Below are 24943 nucleotides of genomic sequence, written 5' to 3'. Positions count from 1 at the left end.
TACCACTGAAAAACCACGACGAACGAATCGAATGCCGGCTATATACGCAGTTTCATAAGACTACTAAATGTTTCAAGTCAACTTTATACCTTCTCTTGTCTCTACCTTTTGGAGAAGAAATGTGACCGATTGAAAAACTGCTGGTTGATTCTTTGCTCTATGTTCAAAACCGTAAATGATCTTTCCTTTCGCGTTCTGTCAAGACGATCGACGGATCGCCATATTGTTCGTACCAGGCCACAACCATGCAGGATTTCTCGTTCAAAAAACATGGCAGCGAAACTTCGCACTGCTCGAGCTGTGAAGGGTTGTGATAGATTTATAATAACAGGAAAATCGGTTTTATACTTCAAAAGCAGTGGAAAGGTAAAAAGTAAGAGACCAATTGGCGTGCGGCTTTGAATTTTATTTTTATCGATTTGGCTGAAAATCAAAATTATTGTTTGTATAATGATCGTGGCATGAAATAGTTAATCGCCGGCTGGCGACTAGTTGTGAAATTCTGGTTGCCAGTGCAAAATTTTTAGTCGCATTGGCGACCAGGAAAGCACAATTTCGGACCCTGGTCTTACAGGCTAGAACAGGAAGATAACAGCCAGCAGACTGGCCGCGGCACGTACTTAGATGATTGTTAAATTAATAACTATCGTCTATATCAATATAGCCCATAGGCGGCCTTGTAAAAGAAAGCATTCTTTTAGGGAATACAACAGAAACAAGCAACAAGATGTGTTGAACAATTATTGTTCATTCACATCTTGTTGCTTGTTTCTGTTTCATGTTTCCTTTTTATTTTTTTTAAATAAATTGTTAAATCATGGAAAGGAAACAAGAAACAGATTTTCACTTCGTAGAAATAAACACTCAGATTTGACACTGTATAATGCAAACGCTTGTCATGGAAAACTCTTGAAGGTCATAGAGAGTCATGGAATTTTAAAACCTCAAATGAGTAAAAATCCTGATGTACAGTGTAGCCTTGAATTCCTTTAGGAAACATTGTCCTATGTTTTATCCACTGTTTTGCACTTTGTTTTAAGATGAAAACGTTCTTCAGCATCGGGGGATGGTGTAAGGTATCTGTGCTTAAAGGAGGCTTGTTTGGTCATTTTATAAACCACTTTTTGTTGATTGTTTCAGCAGGCTATTTCTTCATTTCGTGGCCAGTGTAAGGATGTATGTATGGATCTTTGTCAGTGTAGTCCTTTCATCTGTGTTGTGTTCAACTTATGGCAAGTATCAAGAGTTAAAACTGAGCAATGAGCTCCTTAATTTGGATTTTGATAGCATGACAAATAACATTTTTATTGGAGGTAAAAATGTATTGTTGAAAGTATCACCAGCTTTAGCAGAACTGAAAAGAATATCAACTGGGCCCCAGTTAGATTATATTGATTGTCTTAACAAGGATGAATGTAATGGCCGAATGACAGATAACAGGAACAAAATATTACTGGTAGACAATACAACAAGGCATCTCATAACATGTGGAAGCCTAAAGCATGGCGTCTGTCAACTAAGAAGTCTTGACTCATTATCAGATGAAATAAACAGCAATGAGTTTGTTGTGTCAAATGTTCAGACTCTTCCAGCAATTGCCTTGATTACTCCATTTGGCAACCTACAACAAGGAAAGCGTGCCCTGTATGTTGCAACATCATGGGATGAGAAATATCAAGGTTCTGCATTAAATTTTGGAATCAGACCTGCTGTTTCTACCAGGAACATTGATGGCCCTGATGTTTTTCAACTTTCTGAAAATACCGTTGTAACCTGGAGCTTTTTGGAATTCAAAGATTTCAAATATTTGGTAAAATATATCTATGGATTTTCATCTGGTAACTTTAACTACTTTGTGACAGTACAGGAGACAACTGAATCCTATGATGACAGAACGAAAAACAATGGTGGTGGCGCAAAAGTGTGGAAGACATTTATAATTCGTCTTTGCCAGCAAGATAATCAGTATCTGTCATATGTAGAGCTGCCAGTGGAATGCCAATCTTCAAATGGTAAAAACTTCACTATAGCGCAATCAGCCTATCTTACAAAACCTGGAGGCCACCTTTCCAAGTCACTCGGACTTCAAGCATCAGATGATGTGCTAGTTGTAGCATTTTTTGAGAGCTCTTCAGGCTGGGATGGTTCTTCTCAAAATTCTGCTATTTGTTTGTATCCAGTCAAAGAAATAAACAAGGCAATAGCATCTGACCTACAGAAATGTGTTGATGGCACATATACAAGTAACACCAAGTTAGGATTACCGTGGATTGCTGATGGTGATGAGAATTGTGCAAGTCAACAGGTAAGCACACACTTTGGAGTGTTTCTTTGAACTTACTTTATAGTAGCCAAATAAAGGCAACCGTGTAGTTGATGGCAAAATTCCATGTTATCATGAAGAGCTATCTTCAAAGGCTGTAGCACATAGCACCTGTTGTAGCTGACTACTCTTCATGGGGATTATTGTGGATGATGTAAAATCTTTTACTCAGAAATCAACAAGTTTGATTGTGGATGTAGGCCAAAGAAAGCTGAAAGGAAACAGTAATTATGATTACATGTAAACTACAGCTGTACAATAATGAAGTTGCTTATTTGAATATTTTAGTTTTAAGTTTATTACTCAGGCCGTAAGGCGGCACGAGTTAAGGTTTCGGTAGCATTATCAAATTCTTTTTTAAATTTTTTTGGTCGTGGTGGGCCGAGAGATAAGACTTCGGGCCACAAGTTATTGTTCTCGGTCTCACTTTTTGTACTCAACTGGCACGAGTTAAGTTTTTGTCGCGTTATAAATTTCTTTAAATTCTCGGTCGCGTTCTTTGTTCTCAGGCCGTGAGGAGTGTTTACAATATGCGAGCCAGAGAGGCATGCGAGGCATGAACAAAACATGCGAGGCATGTGAGACATGAATAACCCCAACATAAACTGCTAACCGTTAAGCTAACCGGGGAGCTATTTAAGCAAACCTGAGTGCTATTTAGGCTAACCGGAGTGCTCTTTAGGCTAACCGGAGTGTTTTTTAGGCTATCCTGAGTGCCTCACACGTCTGCCTTGCATGCCTCGCTGGCTCGCAGATTTTGCATCCCCGCCGTGAGGCGCCGAGTCTGAAGTTCACCACATGACGTGTCACATACAGGATGGCAGATGCAAGACACAAATGACTAAAAATAAGACTTATTCCTCTAGAATTTATCAACTTTAGCAGAAACGGCGTTCGCCTACCAGGGTTCGAAATTGTGACTCACTGGTCGCCAATGCAACCAAAAATTGAGTGCTGGCGACTAGATTTTCAGATGTCTCACGTTCACTATAGAAAAAGAATCGTGTAGAAACGGTTTCTGTCTTCAAATGAAAGGTGAACAACAAATGCTTTGGAATCTAATGGCTTAATTTTCTCCAAATAAACTATACTAAACTCTTTTAAATGCTGCTTCATAATAAGTGATGTTTCCATGGAAATGGCAGTGAGCTCAACTTTACTAACGAATTAATGCCTTCAGAATTAACTTACACTTTGCCAATTTTCAGTGCATAGTACTACTGTAAACTGTGTTCAGCCACCTTAAGCTAATAATTAATTTTGATGTAAATAAGGGAACCCTTTACCCCAATTAAGAATAAAAAACCCTGCAAAACTCCTTCTCTACTGTGTTGAAAAATTAGTGACTCTCTAGAGATGGGGCATTTCTCATGCATCGTGAAAATGGAAAACATTTCAAAGAAAAAGGGGATTCATGTGGGTGTTAATGTAAAAACCTTAAATATTATCCCAACAAATTGCGGCAGGCAACCTTCAATGAGTGAAAAGTACATGGCTTGTATAAGCAAGCTAATGATACATGTAGATAAGTTTTAATATTGTAGGCAGTGGTTCAAGATGGTGAGTAAACATCATATGTTTTTGCTTTCATGGGATAAATACAGGTTGGGCAGTGGTTGCACAGTGGTATCACATAGGTTGTGGGTTTGAATCCCAATCAGGGATTTGTTCTTCATAAATAATTAATAATAATTGAGTAAAAGTGTTTTTTTTTTTTTTAAGAATCCTGCAATTCAAATCAGACCGGATTATTGCCCTACATCTCCAAGAGATAAATATCATCCATATCGTGGAAAAACATCTTTGCAAAAAAGTGCCATTGTAGAACACAACAAGGGGATGTTAACTGCCGTCACAGCAATGCCATATTACAATCATACAGTGGTATTCATTGGCACTGATCAAGGCCAGCTGCTCAAGGTATGAATAATGTTCCTTTCAACATTTGGAGTCAGACTAAAATTAATAACTTAATGCCCTTTAATATTTGCATCCCTTCCTGTAAACCCCCCCCCCCCTCCCCCACCTCCCTCCAGACTGAATAGGGTAAATTAAATTTGCATTACTTGTTGTTTGTTTTAGGTATGGGTACAGCATGGCAATCAGAAGGTGGAACCATACAGTGTGTTGAGCATTGATTCCAATGAGGTGCGACAGATTAAACTCACCAGTAACCACAAGCACTTGGTTGTGTTGAGTAAATACAAGGTATTCATCCATTAAATGGTGTTTGTTTTTAGATGGACCGTCTTTAAGTTGCTCTGGATTGGCTTTGAGTGCATTCAAATTCTCTGCTATTGGTATGCAAGCATTTCGTTATTAAAAGGTACTTAATTCTGAGAGTTACATGTAAATACATGTAGTACCGTGTATAAAATTAGACTGCAAAACAGTCTGAGTGTATTAATTGTTTTTAAGTTTTAAGTTATACCAACACATGGTCTATCGAGGGAAAAATGGTCCAATAAGTTTGTTTCAATCTCCAATTCTGTCATCAGTAAGTTCCCATCAAAGACATTAGACATGGTGTCAGTGTAACAGATAAAGTTAGAATTTGTACAATTAAACAAAAGCCTGATTGTGTGATTTTATAATTATGTACTATAAATTAAAAGATTTGAAAGCTTTTCAAATTCTGCAGTGTAACATAGAGCCCACAATTATCAAATTATGTGAAATCCAGGTTATGTTGATGCTGAGGTTTTTGCCCTTGCCTCAAAGTAGGCATCTTTGTTTGTTCATTTTGTTTCTGTTCAAGCAGTTTTTTGCAAATGATGAGCATATATGCCTGGTTTGGGGAAGTCAATTTAGATAGAATCGCATGCTCTTTTGGGCAGTGGAGTCATCTTAGCGGGCTCTTCATGGTGGTGCTATCTGGTAGCTGACCAAGCAACTGCTCACAATGTTTTTCAATGCGAGTGTTCATGGTTGGGAAGCAGTGTGTTTGTCAATTCTTCAATTTTGCTGATGCTCAAGTGTCCTTGTGTGATTTGGGAGGAATCATTTGGTTCGCGCTCGGGATTAATCGTTCTGTCATGTAGAGTTCTGCTCTCACGTCAAAGTAAGGTTTGAGGACTGGCTCCATGCATTGCATGGTTCCATTTCAATCTGAAGAGCTGCTGCTAGCTTGGTAAGTTCTTGGTCTCTTGCAGTTTCTTTCCTAATTTTATCCAGAACTAATGCATGCTCTGCTTGGACAATGGCAATTAATGGTATTTGATTTATCCAGGTGATAAGTCCCTGTTTGTGGCATACATGTAACTGGCTGTCTGGACATGAAGTAAGCATTTGGTTTTACATGTACCAGGGATGTGAATCACTTTGAAGCCTGGGCTTTGCATTTTCAGGGCTAATCGTTAGATGCACAGTGACAGTTTAGCAGTTGCATTGTTGAACAGTGGAAGTGTAGGCTTGTAGTCAGTTGCAAGGTATATTTGTAACCTAGTTGTTGCAAATTCTGCTGAAAGTGCTTCCCTCTTGCTCAAGGCCTTGGAGGCTTGTTCTTGGTCTGTAGAATACTGAAATGTTGTGTTTGCTTTGGTGAGTCTTCTCAATGGCTCACACTGCGGCTGGATAAATTACTTAACATATACCAACTTGAAGACAGGTAGGCTACCATTTGGAGGAAAGAGATGAGTTCCTCTTTAGACTTTGGTGGGGTGCAGTTCTGGACAGCTTGAATCTTGGTACAGTGTAGGGCTTGGTTTCAAGCCCTCTTGTCTGACCAAGTGTCCATGGAAGTCAATTGGCGCTTTTCTGAATTCGCACTTTTTGCTTGTTATGGTGTGGTTGTCATTGTCCAATCTCTGTTAACAGTTGTGCAACATTCTGGTGGTGCGCATCCCAGTCTTTGCCACGGACCATGATGTCATTGCAGTTATTAAGCACATGTGGGATGCCTGAAATGATCTTGCTGATCTCTGCATCAAACAGATCTTGACTATTATTTTACCCTGTAGAAGGCTGGGCTTTGCATTCTTAGTTCACCGTGGAGTGGTGGTTGTGTGCTTTGAACTTGATTTTTTATTCTTGAAGTGCCATTTCTGGTCTTTGTGTTTGCCTGTTTTCAGAACTGATATTTATCCATGGTGTTTGTGTCTGCACTGGTATCTGGTTCAATGGTGCTTTTGATGTCATTTATATTAAGATAGTATAGGTTTAAATCAAAGTCCTTAAACTATTTTTTTAGTATATCACACTGTACACTGAAAATACTTGATGTGCTCCACTTTCTAAGCAAGAATAGCCTTCAGTAATCATGAACAAACCACATAATTTGTTTTAAACTTGCAATGTAGAATTGTTAATTGTCATCTTTGAATGGTACCTTCATTTAAAATTTTGAATGTTGATTGGATTGCATGACAATAGAGCCTAATAGGGAAGTGGAGGCATTTTAACAGTGATAGGTGCAAGACGTGTGCTTGATAAAGTGCTTTCTGTGCCCATGAGAGATGAGAGTTTTAATTGTACATTTATACACTCAAGTTTTACAAACAAGTCAAATATTGCATGATTATTATAACGACAAGACACCTATGGGGGTTGATGCGAGATGAGTTGATGTATGTTTACCACTAAAACAGGTGGAAACATATTCCTCCGTCGCAATGGAGCTAATGGAATACATGTAGTTTGAGTCACAAAGATAGCATGATCTTTTTTCAGTATCCTTGCATTACACTACTTATCATCATACCGGAAGTTGATTTACGATAATGTAATGACCACACACATACAGGCCTGACTCACGTTTTCTATTCTGGTTATGTAATGTGAGATTGAAATGAACATGACGTTAGAGTTGCAGTCTCAAGAAGAAAAATCGTAAATTTAACTTACTGCATAGCCCTGTGCGGGGGGGAGGGGGGATCATGCTTTGCAGTGACTTTCCACTTACAAGAATGATTCATCCACAGTTACTTGTAATTTCAACTGATAAAATGGTAAAGTTACTGCATGTATTTTGGAAATTGGGCTGTAATATGGTTAATTTGATTTAGAATCATTTTACAGAACAAGAATTGAAAGTGAAATAAATGTGATGATATATTTCCAGCCTGGTAACTGAATGAGAATGATGTATTATTCTAGAAAGTGACACAGGCATACTCGGAAAAAAGAAATCCGAGTACTCCTATCAGGAGTCGAACCTACAGTACTGTGCAAAAGTAATGAGAGCGAATTTCGACGAATTTCGTCTATTGTTCTTGCGAATTTTCGACGATATGTCAGCGAAATTTCAGGCGGTATTTTGTGTCGCTTAATGCGATATTTCGAAGAAAATGCGGCGAAATTATGCAAATTCTTTCGAAATTTCGAAGTAACGAACTTTCCTTGCTTTTGAAATTTCGAAGAAATGAACTTTGGTTTCTTCGAATTTTTGAAGCAGCGAATTATAATTGCAGTACATAACTCGCGGGAACTAAACGCGCTTTGTTTATTTATTAACACCACGACTTAAGAGCGTTTAAAAATTAGCTAGAGAGATTAAACCCGCACGCTCCTTCAGTAGAATAACTGCCCGTTTGTTTTTAAATAAGACTGAATCAAGGACTGAATCGTAATTACAACAAGCGGGATTGTAAACTCCATGATTACACATGCAAATTTCTGGTTGAAATCTAACTCCGATTGAAGGTCAAGCTTGCAATGTTCTGATTCGCTTCAGAGACAAAAAGCGCTTTGATTTGCATACCAGTAGTTCAAAATGTTTTGACAAAAAACTGTTGATATTCGCATGATATGGCAGGTCTTTTATAAAGTGAAAGATAATTATTGAAATTCCATGCCGACAGATGCATTTGTTTACACAATATGCCCGTGAGAACTCCGGTGAGAACAGATGCGTAGGAAACTGTGAAGCTCATGCCTTTGACACTGCGTGTTGTGCCAAAATTAATTCACGTATTTTTACCAGTGATTCAATCGGTTCCACAATTTACCAACCAATTTTTTTAATATGGCTAGCGGCTGCAAGCCATTTTCGTGAAGAGATTGGATTAAGATTAAACCTTTGGCATGATTACTGTAAACAGTGTGATTACAAATCACTGAAGATGACATTTATACAAAACCTGTTCCCATGATAACGTCAGAATACCATGATGCCTCGCTGTCTCAAATAGAATTATTTACGCAAACGGTTGATCGAAACCAGGGCGCAGAAAAGAATTCTTTTCTTTTCTGCACCCTGATTGAAACGAAGCGAAAGCCTTCTTTCACTGTACACTGTACTTAGTTTAGCCTCGAAAATTTGCTGCACTCTTTGAAAGTTCGAAAAACGATTCAAAAAATTGAAACATTCTTCAAAATTTCGAAACATTTCCTTCGAAATTTCGCGAATCTTCTTGAATTGTCGTCTGAATTTTCGCTGAAACATTCGCATACAATTTTGAAATTCGAAAGTGTCAAGACAAAAGCGCTTTCGAAAATTCGTCGAAAGTTTGGCGATATTTTGCTGGTTTTTGTCGAAAAGTGGCGAAATGCTTTGAAATTTGTCGAAATTCGCTCTCATTACTTTTGCACAGTACTGTAAGACCTTCCGATGACTAGTTCGGATGCTCTACCACTGAGCTATAGGAGACTCGTGGGAGCTAAGGCCATTAAACTAGGTTCATGGGACAAATATCCTGCATACTGCTAGGATTTAAATGTCGAACGTGTGGTAAATGAAATAAATGTGATGGTATATTTCCAGCCTGGTAAATGAATGAGAATGATGTATTATTCTAGAAAGTGACACAGGCATACTCGGAAGAAAGAAATGGCCTTAGCTCCCACGAGTCTCCTATAGCTCAGTGGTAGAGCATCCGAACTAGTAATCGGAAGGTCTTAGGTTCGACTCCTGATAGGAGCACTCGGATTTCTTTTTTTCGAGTATGCCTGTGTCATTTTCTAGAATAATACATCATTCTCATTCATTTACCCAGCTGGAAATATACCATCACATTTATTTCATTTACCACACGTTCGACATTTAAATCCTAGCAGTATGGAGGATATTTGTCCCATGAACCTAGTTTAATGGCCTTAGCTCCCACGAGTCTCCTATAGCTCAGTGGTAGAGCATCCGAACTAGTCATCGGAAGGTCTTACAGTAATGAGGTTAGGATCGACTCCTGATAGGAGCACTCAGATTTCTTTTTTCCGAGTATGCCTGTGTCACTTTCTAGAATAATACATCATTCTCAAGTATTGAAAGTGTTTTTTGTAGAAACTTGAATTTTAAGAGAACCTTTGAGGGTTAATGTTGTAGAGTGCAGCTATGTGAAAAGGTGGTTGATCTGTTTATTATTTTAATATTTTTACTTCTCCTTCTAAGTGTATTGTCTGAAACCGATGAATGAAAGTAAAAAATAAAGATATACTAATAACTATCACTGTTATGTCCTAAGGTGACAAAAGTACCAGTTGAAGAATGCATGTTGTCCTCATCATGTTTTGACTGTGTGAACCTAAGGGACCCTTTCTGTGGCTGGTGCACATTGTATAAGAAGTAAGTATAACCATCTTCTTCTCATGTAAAGTGCAGAATTCCAGGTCACCATAAATTTACATACAATGTAAAAGCTTAATGTATAACCATGGTTAGACATCTGTTTAGCTAGTAGCAGGGTTTGTGCTACTCCTTGAAGTCCTTGAAAAGCCCTGGAATTTAATTTAGATTTCAAGGGCACTTGAAAAGCCCTTGAAAAGAAGAATTTTTGCTGAAAGTACTTGAAATAATGAGAAACTCCTTAAATTTTTGTTCGGATGGGAAAGAAATTTAGGATTGTACGATTGAGCACAGATTTAAAAAATATCGGGAACTCAATGTAACCTGTGCGATACAGGTAGCTCTGTTGGTTATACTAGTGGTCATCTGCATGCGCGCGTTGTTGGTCACAACAGCACTTCATCCTCTGTGCGGAAACATTATGATAACGATCACGCGAGCGCAGTGCCTGAAGACCTCCTTAGCTGTTTCAAAGTACTGAAAAAATGCAGGAACAAATTTGATTGTTTAATTAACGAAATGCTGTACATCAAACAATTAAGACCACGCTTGAATGTACAAACAGATGCGATCTGCGCCAAAGTATTTCTTTAAATTACTCCATTATGCTAATCTAAGATCTTACTCTGTTTAACTCTCTTATATTATTCATTCCTCGAGAATGGCGTCATGACGTCTCCGAAACGTCGGAACTTTATATCGCTAGTTTTTACTTGCCTGTGAACAGATTAATTAAAACATTTTGAAACGTAGTGCAAGACAAAGTGAACTTGCGTTAGGATAGGATTGGATATCTTTGTATCTATGTAGCTGGAGTCTTCAATCCTGCACCATCTTATTTCAAGATAGCATTTCTCAATTCAGTGATTGGCTGTCTTCCCTTGACTGCATCTTATTGGTTTCTTTATGGTTCTTTTTGTAAATACTGTACTTTTGCTGCTTTTTGGCTAAATATTTCTCCACAAGAAGCTGTGAAAACACTTAACTTTGTTGATGACTATGATCATTTTTGGAAGAAAATTTCAAAGAAGCAAATTTTCAAACAAAACCACAAATGGGTTTCCTGTCTAACCACATAATCAAGATACAACCAGTGACAAATTAAGGGAAAATCATCAATCAAAAAAACTCTAGCTGTATAACAATTACAGATATCAAGGATCAGGGTGGTCTACAGGTCTTTTACATGGACTGAAAGCAAATGATTACCATATAATAAATTTTTTACCTGGTAATTGTAATTAAGCAACACTGAGCTGGAAGTTGAAGTTCGATTTGGATTTCATCCATCCATCTACAAAGCAGAGTTTGTATGCTGGTTAATTGACAGGCTAATTGGATGTTGGTTTTTGTAGTTCTTAACCAGTGATATTTGTAATAAGTGTTTGGATAACAAGATTAGGTGCTTTATGTGATTTTAGACATTTAAAAAAGCCCAGTAGATATTGGGCATGTACAATTCTGAGTACGATGACAAACTGCATACTTAAACTAAAGGTGTACAGTAACCTTCAGTTAATTTCAGACAGATAGCATTGCTTATACACTTAAAATTGTGCTGCTCTAGGTTGAAGTAATTTTAATTAAGTGGTATCGTTATTTTATAGGTGTACCCAAAAGCAAGACTGCAATCTCGCTGATGCTCATCCGTTACGGTTTGTGAAAAATGCATCTCATTGTGTGGAATTTGTGTCAATCAATCCTGAGAAAGTTCCTCTTGGCGCAGTGGGTTTTGTAAGTTGAAGTCTGGGTTACTACCTTCTTAAACTTAACCTTAACCTTTACAGGCTGTTTGAACTTACTTCATGTTAAATGCGTGGATATGATATATTTACCAACAATCACATCTTAAAACTACAAGGAATAAAATGACAAGAAATTAAAAAGACAGGAACTAAAAACAATATTAAATTATCAAACTATATTCCAGTGAATATTTAAAGGTAAGCATTTGTTTCAGCACTTGAGAGTGAAGAGGGTTCTAATTTAACGTATTTGTGAATCTATTGTAACTTACTGCAAGTTTACGCACACTCGTGGTGTCTAAAGGGAAAAACCTTCCATGCATGGGAGAGGAATGGATATTTTCTGGAACCCTACACTTACGCTATACGCAAAGGATGAATTGTAGCTGTAGGTGAATGTGTATAAGCTTTGAGACTTATTTGCAACTTTATTCATTTTCAATACTTGATTCAAACCGCCAAACCAAAACACATTGGTTTCCTGATTTATTTTATCTATTTGCAATTCAAGTTTTGAGAAAGCAATTTCTTTCTCAAGGAGCAACCCAGTACATATCATACTGTAGATGCTAATCACTGCATATCCTTTGTTCAGTCACTCAGAGTTGTCACTATTCGGGGCTGTCAACCTCACACGCCTTCAAATATGGAGAACATAACTTCCCTGCCAAAGCGCCTTGCACCTCGCATCAAAACCGAATTCACTTGTTTAGTGGGGGGGGGGGGGGGGGGGGGGACTACATTACACAACATCAGAAAGAACACTAAATATTGCAGATTTTCTTCTAACATAGTAGAGTATACAACAAGAAGCAAATTTCGTCAATTAGCCGGGAGATTACGGACATAAATCTGGAGATGAGAGGATACGGCTAAAAATATGGAGATTTCAAACAGAAATCTGGAGACCGGGAGATACAGTTCAAAATCTTGAGTTGTAAAGCCCTGCTATTGCATAGTGGGTGCAGCAAGATATGATATTTGTGAAAGAGCATTGGCAGAATAAATCTGAAAGAGTTACAACAGCTGTATTCAAATTTGCATTATAAAAATGCAAGAAATTTGCTCAAAAAAAAGAATAATTCTTGTTTTGAGTGAATTGCAATATTTTTTGTCAAAAGTCTTCTGTTTACAGCAGATTATTTTGTTCAAAGGCTTGTTTTGCTTTATTTCTAGAAATGGTATGGTATGGGATGGTATGGTAACTTTACTCTTAGTTTATGGAAATAGGAAGTAAATTTTTTTAATGTTCTATTTGTCGCATAATCAGTTCTTCCCATTTTCTTTCCACAGTTGACTATAAACGTGTCCAACCTGCCTCCCTTGGTGGAGTCAAACTCGTACAAGTGCTATATTAATGGCAAAGAAAGGCAAACCCAGTTGTCTGGTCCAGGTCTAGTGCAATGCAGTATTCCTCCAAAGGATCAGCTACCCGGTGTCTCAAGTGACACAGGTACACTAACAGATATCATGATTGCTTTTATTTACATGTAGTAGGCGTAATTTTTGAAAACAGAGATAGTGATCCTCAAAATAATCATTGATCAGAGTCTACATGTATGATGACATATTATATCACATACACGACTGCTCGTAATAAATTCATGAATTTATCTCATTATGGTTGGGTGAAAGCTATAACTAGTATACTGGAACAACAGTGAATGCTGCTGTGGGGAGCGAGGTGAGTTAAGAACTGTTGCACTGAGAAAAGGGAAGGTTAAAAGAGTTGAAAGTGGCCCATTGTGTCTGTGTGAAGCAAGAAAACTCAGTGAGGAGAAATATTATGCATATAACAACTCAAAGTCTATTAATGTTTCGGCACAGTTTTACTAAAACCGAGGCCCCAAAATATTTTCTCAAGCCTTGCGTAAAAATTTCACAGCTGCGCCTGTTCCCTTTCGTAAATCCAGCCAAACCTTTAATGTTTGCGATCGTCATTACTTTTAGTCTTAAGCTATGGCTTAAATACAGGCGTTTAGTGTTTGAATGTAAAACTCCCTGAAGAAAGACTGCATTAGTTGGACAAAACGTGTAGCAGAATAAAACAAGTTTTACAGCTTCAGTTAGCAGAGTGCTGCTCACTAGTTAAGTTAAAAAAATAAAAAAAATAAAAAGTTTAAAAAAATTACAAAAATCACCACTTCCTTATAAGTGTGGCCCTGGTCGTGGTTATTGATCCAGTGGACAGACAACGTTCCACAATGCCTAGGGGGCTCTCTCCACCACTCGTCTCAAGGCCTGCATCCTGACTGACAGCAAGCCCTGAGTGCAGACCCACCCAAAAGCTTTGTTGTGGTTAGTTTTCGGCCTTGTCCCCATGTCTCTACCTTCCTATCAACCATGAGCCAATATCAAGCCTCCATCAGACATGTTTCAGGATCTGCAATTCTGCCATCAAATTTCTCGAGCCGCAACACATCCCCATGTGAGGATGAAGCCTGCCAGATCTGCGGCTTCTTGAAGCACAGTGAGGACACAGTCATCAGATGCACATCAACACAAGACATACTGAATGGCGACCAGCGCCTCCCCTTCACCAGCATACCACCTGGCTGGCCATACAAGCTGAATGTGCCCATCTACAGTTCACCAGTGCTCATCTGAAACAAGGGACGTGACCTTCCAGAAAGTTCACCAACCAGAAAGTTCACCAATAGATGTTAAGGGCTACCTTAATGTCTCCTCCATCGCAAATGGCGGCCTACTTGTTATTAAGTGCAACCCTTACCCAGGATTCAAGGCACTTCTTGATGATCAACTCCTAAAATCCCACAGAATCACCCAGAAATTGGCAATGCTAGAAACTGCAACAAGAACCCTGTTGCTGGGAGGGCGCTACTGGTAGTTGAAAGCAAGCTCCATCAACACAATCCGCTTGGTGATCCTGTTTCTTCTTTGATAGTAGCTGTAGCCATAGCCAACTTAAATGCACACATTTGGTTGCGTATGTGGCCTTTCTGCTAGAGAGATGTGGACCCAGTGCAACAGTTCTCAAACCAACAGTTTCCTCTGCAAGACCAGTATATTCTATGACATTCTATGACAGCACAAACACACTTGGCAAACCACTCCAACAGTGAGAAGTGGAATGCACCAGTCACAAAGAGACACTTGGCAGAGCACATTGCTGTTAGTGATTTAGTCTACCTCTACTCTGATTGCTACAAGACCAGAGCCCGGGATCACTGCCTAGTTGTTGAAGTGTCTGGCTCCTTCTGCAACAAAAGAAAGTTCATTGGCACTCAACTCCTCAGCACATCCTACTGTGTGAAGATGTATGACTGTTACCTGGTCCCGTCTCAAGTTGCAGAATTCTGAACACCTGATTTCAATAACGATGCAGACTCTCCAGATACACAATCAAGGCCTCCTCCTGCATATTCCCCTGATATACTGGTTGAGATCTTGACACCAGCCACTCAGAATGTTCCTGCCATACGGACTTTGCCTGCAGCCATGGTGCACCTTGTGACACCAAGACCCACCGTGATTCGGCGGGAGACTTCCATGCCAGGGACAGTGACTCCTCCAAGATCTACATGTGAGAAATGCCACCCGTTGTCCTGGGCCATCTACCTTTTATCTCATGTAGGTTTTCACTTGTTTGTAGATGTAATCATTCTTCGTTATTAAAGGACTTAGTTGTATTGCAAATCGTGTCATTGATTTACAGCCTTTGCCTTACAGGCATAACATACTTTGCAACATACATCAAGGTCTTGTTGACACAGTTCTGTAATAACTCTTTATACCCCTCCATGTATTTTTTTTCTGTGTTGAGCATTCAACTCCAAGTTAATTGAACTTCTTTGTCTTGTCCAACATTTTACTATCAAAAGTAGAGTGTGCACCTGTTGTAGGTTAAAATGAATCCCAGGTTAAAATGATTTCAACCTAGGTTGATTTGTATTTCCCTTGTTTCAGATGTAAATTGCCCAACCTTTGCAAAGGAAAATACAAATCAACCTAGATTGAAATCATTTTAACCTGGATTCATTTTAACCTACAACACACCCACATTTTTAAGCATAAAATTAATATTTACCTTCTAAATGGACAGATTTTAAAATGTACATAAATCACTCAGTAAGAATTTAATTGAACTGGGCTACCTCTTATTGATATCAGTTTGCGGCCTGACAATCTGGAAATCCCATGAGTTGTTAACCTTAACTCTGAGAGTTATTATCAGTAGTTTTACAAAAAACTTGAACAATATGAAAAAGATTTTGTGTAATAATCTTGAGTGTAAAAAAAGAAATGCGCTTTCTTTGACACATATTTTGATCTCTTGTGCGCACACGAAAAAGTGTGTTCCCCCATGAGTTGCATCAATTCTTTCATTGTAACTTGACTCCAAAGCATGCTGCTAGTTAAATGTTTATTTTATTATCAGAAGCTAATTATTTTAGTCAAAAGAGTTACAGTATGGGGAGAGAAAATATATCGTACCAAAAAACATGCCCATCTCATTAAGTGTTAAAACAGTTCAGATGTTTGTTCATGAGTGATTCATTTCAAGGTACATGTTGTTTACATTAATATTTGTATACAATATAATTTATAGTATGTATAACTGTAGACAAGATAAGATAAGATACGATAAGATAACTTTATTATAATAATATATTATCACATTCAGGATATCTCTGATAAAAAAAAAAAACTATTTACAAAGTAAAACACATGGTAAGAAATAAAAATATATCAGTGTAAGCTTAAAAGATCTAGTAGGCTATAAAAAACAAGAAAGCAATTGAATTAAAACAAGATATTTTGCTGCATGACAACATCGCGATTAGCCAATAAGTAATTTACATGTTCACTTATTCTATTAAAAATTTTGTTCCGATAGTTCCCAGAATCTATTACATGTAGGTGAATCAGGTTTAGATAACGTAAAATCATCAAGACCGTTGATAGCTGTTGAGTATCGCACACGTAATGGTAGCTGGTTCCAATATTTAATAACTCTATCATTAAAGAAGTCATTCTCTGATCTTAAAGTATGATACGAAGTGACTTTAAGATTATGAGTTTGATAAGCTGTATTCTTCTGAAGAATAGAATGAAAATTGAACTCTGCTTTAGCTTAGAAGCTTTTGTTTGGGTTCCAGCTTGTGCAGTCATTTCATCACAAGTTGATTTGTAGCAGTCTACAATGAAATTGTAACCTTAAAGCATTGCTTATAAAATCACTTCTGATGAAATGCCAATTGAAATGTTAACTATGTACTCAACACAGCTTTAGAGCAGGGATTTGCAAGCTGCTTTATCAATGCATTAGAGACAAAAATTTACAGCACTCATTCAGTGCACAGTTTTTGAAGGGCTCGCGAGCAAAGCAATGCAAGCAAAGCACTTCATTACCACAGTACTGCAGTTCTCAATGTTTTGTCATCAATACAGGATATAATTGTTCCATACATCAAATTGTGACAACTGTGGGGCCTTTAAAATAGACCATGGCAGTTATTCTGGCAGTGATTAATTAACAAATAATATTGTGAATTACATTGTGTTTTCAGGAGATGTTTTTGTGGATCTTGCACTATTTTCCAGCGAGTCCCAGACATTTTTTGTGAGCAAGAAGCTTGGATTCTATAGCTGTTCTGCTGTTAAGGGGTGGGTATTAATTAAAATATTGAAGAAGAGAAGTTCCTTCTCCAACTCATTGACTCTGTGTTCAGTTGGTTATCTTGTTAGTACAGATCTGTATTTCATAAGTCAACAATATTATAGCAATTTTCTTAAGATTTTCACATAGATCATACTCCAAAACTTACGTCAAGTTCAGCATTATTTACCCTTGCTAAAATGAAGAAAAATTACAGTTCTTACTATAACTTATATATATTTTTTGATCTCATAATATTAGTATTCCTTTATTGGTTTTCATTAATGTTCATTCAAATTTTGCACTTTCTTGAAGTCTTAATTTGGAGAAGATGGCGGATCCAAAATGGCCACCATTTTGCAATCATGACAACGTAATTACCAAGTCATATGACGTCATCACTTCTTGTAAGAGACCTCAAAGGAAACATCTTGGATGTACCATCTATCCTCCATTGTCTTAGGTTTTTTTTTTTTTCGTCTACCCCCTCCTCCCCCAGCCATAGGACACAAAACAAGTCCTGTCTAGATAGGTCGGGTAAATGTCAACTGATAGAGCAAAAAACTGCAGGAAAAAGTCGTGATGGAAACTCTCTTTTCATTTTCCTAAATGTTCAATGCCTTTTCACTGCAATATTAAAATCAGGTCAGAATCCTTTAGCACTTCAGGTTTGGAACCTATGGAAAAAAGCAAAATTCCTTTTGAATTAGAGCTTTCAAGAGGTTACTGAGAGGTTTGCATTTGCCCACAATAAATATTACGGATATCCTGTGTGAATGGATTTGCCCATTCTAAGGGTATAATTGTGTATTTGTTTCTAAATATAGGTGCAGAAACTGTGCAGAAGGGGAGTATGAATGCCACTGGTGTACATTTCTTGGAAAATGCACTAGTGATACAAGTAGAGACTGTCCAGTGAATTTTATCCAAGCTTTACAGGTGCGTGTCAAACAGCACTCATATTGGTGTGTTTTTCTGATAGAAGAGAAGGCAACTTCATTTGAATTAACAAGCAAATCATGCATTGGAAAGGTTTGCATGACAAGAGGTTAAAAAACAAGCATCCAAACAAGGACATGTGCCTGTCAATCGAAATCAGCCCATCTGTGTGTGCCACACAGTAATGTATCAAACATCCATGGGCATATAATCCTGGTGAACTGAATAACAAATGAAAAGAAGTAAATGAATATGATTGGTGAAATTCCTAGCTTTCAATCTTACTACGAAAGCGTATACACGTTAAGAATGTCATGTTCATGTCAGCTTCCTGATTAACTTGTCTTCCAATTGTTGGTGTCTTGTTGGTTACCTGTCAATGTCTTGTTGGCAAGTTGTTGGTAGCCTTTCATTATGTTGCCATTAAAATGATCACCTATTGTCACATCCCGGTAACACATGGGTTGGTATTAAGATTAAATGAGCAGGCAACAGTGGTTAACTTGAAGGACCTGAATCACTCAAAGAAGATCTATTGGAAGGATGTGTTGGCCATGTTTTGATTCTGTGAGAAGAACAAAATTTGCAGTTTGTTGGTGATTTAAGGCTTATAATTTTCTTCATTTTAGCTTGCCAGTTTTGTGTTGGTGATCTGTTAGTGGAGTGTTGGTAATCTGTCATCAAACTCTCACCAGAGAATTCATGAACAGTCTGCTGACAGATTTGTTGGGGAGCTGTTCTCCAATTTTATGAATTGTGTACCTGTGAAGTGTGTTCACTGTACAAAAATGCATTTCATTATATCTTCAAAGTTCGAAATAATATTGTCATGATGTTTTTCGTGGCATGATGCTTACTTTCCTCAAATTCATTCTTACAGGAAAGTAAAATTTTTCTCACTTTTTTCTTAAACGATTTGTTTTTGTTAATAGAGGTTTCCACAAATACATAAATCATTCAGATTACAGGGAAGGAAGGGAATTGCAGAAAATTGAAATTTCATTCACTGCACAATTTTGATGGGCTAGTGACAACAACTATGTTCCATATATAACGTGTAATTTATACCGGTGTATCCTCTCCCTTATTGAAATGTATAAAAATTAACTATTCTTCTCATTAACCATTATGACAATAAATATTATTATTGTAGGTAACCTAGATGTGCCCCCCCCCCCCACTCTTTAGTAATATATTCATTTACAAACTTAATATTAACACAATGTAGTTATGTGCTAAGTGGAGGAAATAAAAAAAATCCCAAAAATATAATGTATAATGATGATATGTATATATATATATATTTTTTTTGCTGCTGTATACAATCAACAGACTCGTACTCCAGGTTCAGTGGGCTGCCCCAAGTTGAGAAACAACACAGTCGTGCTTGTGCCAGTAGACATAAAAACTAACATTACGGTTGCTGCCCAGGATCTTCCTGATCCTTCCTTAAAGGTATTATAATTGGGTCAAACTAAGAACTGTTTGCTTTTGACCAGCTTAAGAGGAGGTTTATGCATGTATGGGATTTGTTTAAAGGGACTATGTCAGCTGGGGGACATGCGCAGTAGAGTCCGGTTGAGACTAATTTGCATATAACTGGTCGAGGTATTATTGTTTGTCCGTCATTGCGTCCGTCGTGTCGATCGCACCTCTCACTTGATTTGTGTTTAATGTGCTGTCTGATCTGTCTGATGTAAATTATCGACCGTCAGCTAACCTTTGCCAATACAGTGATACATAATGACCTACGTGTGAGTTTCATTTGGTTAAATGCCGATCCTCACAATTGCAAAACTACTTGTACTCGAAGAACTACGTCCAAAACCCGTGGTTGCCCCTGCAAAACTGCGAACGTACACTGCACAAGACTGATTTATTTAATTGTGGCACGAAGAAAAGGTCGGCTTGTCAAAACAGCGAGAGCAGTATTTGTATTCGTGTCTGATTTACACTCCTCATCTGTCAATGCATTCACAGCGATATCGAGGTCAAGGTCAATAACTATCCAGGCAAATCCTTCGATGTTCTCGATTCCAAACTTTATGTTTTGTGCTGTTGCTGTCGTATATTTTTTTCGGCTGCAGCTAGAACGACAGCTGCCGCAAGTACACATCGCAAATTCACGTTAATAGAGCTCCAAGAGCAAACGATTTCAGAAATATTGCAACAAACAGCTTCTGTAATTACTGAGGACCGTTTGTAAATAAAAATTTTGGCTAACTTTCCGGATATGAACGCGATTCAGGCAGATGAAAAGGGCCTTGCGCTTCCTGAACTCTCCGACAGTATTTGAAAAAGTTGGGCCGATGATTTCAAAGTGGTTCTAACAATGCACTGACTCTACTGCGCATGTCCCCCTGCTGACATAGTCCCTTTCACCTGTCTTTCTTGAGATTTTGAACAAGTATCATTCATTGACTTGTTGGCTGTTACATCTAGAGCTCACTTGATTAATGGGATGTGTTATACTGACAATTGTAGTTTTGGCAAAATAATGTTGTTCATCAAGAATGAGTGTCTGATGTTTGGAATTTCACTTCCCTTGTGTTGTACTTGAACATATTATTTACATATATGGCATTATACATATACACTACACATGTGTGATTATTATGAATGACTAAATTTCTTTGTTAAATGTTTAATGTTTATTCGTTAATTTCTAAAAGCATTTAGTTCTGAGTACCTGTTGTTAATCTCACAAGATCTAAAAAAATTATCAAAATTATAAAAATAGAAGTATACTGTACATGGTATGAGACACACTTTTTATCTAATTCTTGTACTTTATTTATATGTCAGCAATACTATATTTGTTGGTCATTAAACTGTGTTCCTTTTATCAGCCTGGTGCTTCATACAAATGCACTCTAAATGTTGATGGACAGATTGTAACAGCTGATGCAACACGAACAAGTGCCTCACAGTTGGTGTGCTACCCCAAGCTGGTATGTAATACAGACTGCAGCTATCTGCGCTGTCTCTCATTGTCACCCCATCTGATTTTTACCTCATAAAGCACATTTTTCACAACTGATTTTACTGTCTGTTGGAATGTTATTAAAATGCCTTGTAGCAGATGATTTAATGTAGTCATTAAGCTAATTGCAGTTGAACCATATCAGAAGCCCATTAACAGTTGTTCACTCAGCTAAAATAACGGCTGCAAAATTTGTCAATGTGCTATAACAAGAGCCTCAGAAATACAACTAAACGAAGAAACTTTGATCATGTAATTAAAGACCCTCGATTGTGTAACAACGGCGCTGTAGTTTCTTGCAACTAAAATAACAGATTTGCCACTTGCTTTGTAATAAAAATGCATGAAAACACCTTTCCCAGAAGTTGTCGATTGCATCCAGGAGTGTATGTACCTAAAACCATTTTCTTGTTGGATCCTAAATTTTCAGAGTTTGAGAAATTGAATGTAAATTTTTACAAGGAAGCCAAGAATTAGTTTGAAATCTCGGGAGTTGTGTAATTAGAGGGTTAAAAAAATCAGGGGTAAAATGACAGAATCCAACCGAAGCAAATCCAAGGGAAGCGAGATTTGGTTCAAGGAATCGATGGTTTAAAAATTGGGATTCCACTGTATACACTGTAAAACACTTTAAGTGTATAACACTATAACTGTTACATAATATTATTGGGCAAATCATTTAACAGAGTAAGTAGTTAGGCTGCACCTTAGGTAGAGCCACGAACTTAATAATTATTGTTGTTTGCTTGTCCATATTGTTCAGTATTCCTACAGTGCCAATGTCGAGAGAAAGGCTGTGAAGTTAACTGTTACATTCAGGAATTCAGATGAGGTGTATAGTCCCAGTAACTTTAAAGGTTTGTAAATGTAAATTCATACCTGTCAACCCCCAGAGTACAAAAATCTGGAGACGTCTAGAAATCTGTTCTATTTGTTCCGCGGTCCCAGCAGAACCGTGTCATCAACCCTATATTTAGGGCTTCAGTGGGGAGGGGGGGGGGGAACGACAACAAATAAACAATATTACAAACATAACTCACAAAGACCGCGGTACCTATTTCCCGGGAGATTTGGTGCTCTACCCGGGAGACCGGGAGATTTGATAAAAAACTTGGAGACTCCCGGGAAAACCGGGAGAGTTGGCAGGTATGTAAATTATACGGTGTTCATAAGGTTAATGTCAATGAGGAAGGTGACTGTTCCTTGACTGTTCCTATATACCATGCACAGTATACCTTGAGGAGCTCTCTGTCATTTCCACAATATTGTTCACCTTAATCTGGTTGTTGAAAAATTAGCCAGTCCCACAGAATTAGGTTTGGAATTGCTAATGTTGAGAAAAATATACTATAAGAAGTCAAATAATCATCAGTCAGAGTCAACATGAGACAAAAGTGCAGGTCAAATCATAGGGAGCTTCAGATAAAGTAACAGTTTCCAAGCTGAAAGTACCGAAGACCACACTCTGAGAATTACATTAGGGTGAAGAATTGAAATTTGACTCTTCGAAAACTCAAGTTGACACTCTAGAACAATAACCATTGCTTAGGGATATGCTCTAAACACTGAAGACACCCAAATCACAAGTGGCTAAAATATGCACAAACGAGTTGTGCTGGCCTGTGAAGCCTACTTAAATTACACTATAGAGAAGACTGCTTGCTGACATAATTCTTATCTCTTCAGCAAGATCTTTTTAATTTAAAAGCAAGTTGACTGATATTGTTTAGTTGTTGTGGCATTAATACCCTCCAGAGGGATTTCATTTGAACCTTCCAACCCTTCTCCTCTTCCTACACATCATTTTTGTTGCCACCACTTTTTGACTCTGTAGACAATATTGACAAGAAAATCAAAGTTTTGTTGAGCAGTGAAGATTGATTTGACTTTACTTCTATAACACCAACTCTTTTCTGTGTGTCAAAAGAAGTTAAAACAGAGTGCAATACTATTTTGAGTCAATCTATACAGTTATTTTTTATTTATTTATTTTTTTTAATGAGCAGCAGGAATGGATGTTTTGTGCCAAAAGAACAAAAGAATGGAATTTTCATTCCAGCTGAAGGAAGTGGATAATTAAGTATTTTTCTGGCACTTCTGATGTGATGGCCATCCACTTCCAAATGGAAAGATTCTGTGTGGGGGGGGGGGGGGGACGGGGGTGCTGTGAAAGTTTCTCATATGAAATGTCATAGGCTGCATGCCAAAAATGATTGCAACTCTGAAGGAAGTAAGAAAAAAACTAAAAATTTGACATGGTGGTGTTTTTTTTTCTGTTTTTTTTCGGTTGCCACTGTTTCTGGTATCTGGCCTACAACCATTTAAGAAACTTCTGTCCATTTCCCCCTTGAATCTGGTGGTAATGTTGATAAAAATCAAAACACAACCTAAAATTCAACATAGGCAACTTTATGCCTCCAGTGATCATAGAGCCGTTCATGTGAGATTTTTTTGTAGTGCTTGGAACCCCATGTCCCAATGCTTTGTAATACATATTTGATGACTTCTTCAAATGTGAGTCAGCAGTCAGCTGGTTTTTAGTTTGCTTATTTGTTTTATCATTTCAGCATATCTATACAAGTGTTGGGTTTCAAGGACAGATTGCAGCACCTGTCATAATGATGTCAAAGCTGAACCAAATCTAAGGTGTGGCTGGTGCAAGGCAGGTACACCCAAGTGTGTGGTTAGAAAAGCTTGCAGTGATGTGAACAATTGGGTTCCATTCACCTCACGGTGTCTTACCACACCTAACATTACCAAGGTATTTATACTGCATTACATTTTGTTAGGTCACAAATCGAACTGGGGTTTAATTGTTACAAGTGGAACTTTGCTTACATATAATTATTAAATCTTTCTTGGATATTTTTAAATTTACTTCACTCTTGTATCAACAAATCTAGAAGAAATTTGGTTTGTACTTGTGACTAGTGTGTGGATTTTAATAATAATAATAATAATAATAATAATAATAATAATAATAATAATAATAATAATAGCTGTTTATTCACAAATCCAAGGGAAAAGGAGATAAATGGGGTTTTCCCTTTCTAGTTTATCTCCTGATAAGGAAATAAATTAAAACATTAATTATTTTTAACTGTTTAAAATGCTTAATGTAAAATATATAGCACATCACACAATAGAAGAACTTAGTGTTCACTAGAAAAATTTGCAAAATGACATCTCAGTCTGTTCTTAATGACATTTAACAAGCATGAAGGCTCAAAAAAGGGTGCACTGAGTGTGAATGGTGAACTTTGTTCGGTCACTCATTGGTATGATTACTGGCAGTCCATAAAAACTTGGAAATGGATGTCATTAAAACCTACTCAGGCGGTTATGTTGAATGTTGTTACTGGAGACGTCAGTGAATGACAAAAGTGAAGAAAAAGTTGAATTTGTTGTGTCAGATAAGTTCAAGGGTACAGCGATGATGGGTGGACTGAGAATATCTGCTTGCAAATTATCATTAACATGGTGAAAACAGTACTGGAGAGACAGATTATGTGATTGCGGTTTGTCGATTCGAGTGTTCAGGATCTTAGTAGGATCGCTACTATTCTGGGTAGTTCCACTTTTATAATGAAATTTATTATATAAACACCAATGAAATACCGGGTGAGCTTTCGCGCAGAGACATGACACACGTCACACGTCACGTCTTCACACTTGAAAGATCACCGCTGCTATGGTTACATGATAAATCGTGCCTTTTGCAATGATTTGGTATTTCATTGGTGTTTATAAATAAACAGGACATTACATGACTGCTAGGAGGGTACACGCTCGAAGAGAAGTTTCGTATCTCTGCGTGGTCATGTAATATCCTCTA

The 24943-nt window shown here is 37.6% G+C and overlaps 1 protein-coding gene across 2 annotated transcripts in view; it reads left to right on the top strand.

Annotated features, from left to right (window-relative positions):
• The window catches only part of LOC146457834 (plexin-A4-like), a 52279-nt gene that overhangs the window by 3733 nt on the left and 23603 nt on the right, over positions 1 to 24943 (top strand). The window contains exons 2-13 of one of the 2 annotated variants that reach the window (XM_085091502.1): positions 1141 to 2305; positions 4046 to 4243; positions 4406 to 4531; positions 9721 to 9821; positions 11429 to 11555; positions 12860 to 13019; positions 17098 to 17194; positions 18014 to 18125; positions 19458 to 19580; positions 20975 to 21076; positions 21872 to 21965; positions 23676 to 23869. In XM_085091502.1, the coding sequence (XP_084947628.1) occupies positions 1175 to 2305; positions 4046 to 4243; positions 4406 to 4531; positions 9721 to 9821; positions 11429 to 11555; positions 12860 to 13019; positions 17098 to 17194; positions 18014 to 18125; positions 19458 to 19580; positions 20975 to 21076; positions 21872 to 21965; positions 23676 to 23869 (2565 nt within the window). In that variant the 5' untranslated portion in view covers positions 1141 to 1174. The remainder of the gene's footprint in view (positions 1 to 1140; positions 2306 to 4045; positions 4244 to 4405; positions 4532 to 9720; positions 9822 to 11428; positions 11556 to 12859; positions 13020 to 17097; positions 17195 to 18013; positions 18126 to 19457; positions 19581 to 20974; positions 21077 to 21871; positions 21966 to 23675; positions 23870 to 24943) is intronic. The other variant, XM_085091501.1, reaches the window with a different exon arrangement.

The sequence above is a fragment of the Pavona decussata genome, unplaced genomic scaffold, assembly GCF_977016875.1.
Source record: "Pavona decussata unplaced genomic scaffold, jaPavDecu1.1 SCAFFOLD_237, whole genome shotgun sequence".
Classification (NCBI taxonomy): domain Eukaryota; kingdom Metazoa; phylum Cnidaria; class Anthozoa; order Scleractinia; family Agariciidae; genus Pavona; species Pavona decussata.
The sequence above is the reverse complement of the archived record's forward strand: the minus strand, read 5'-3'. Positions and strand labels throughout refer to the sequence as shown.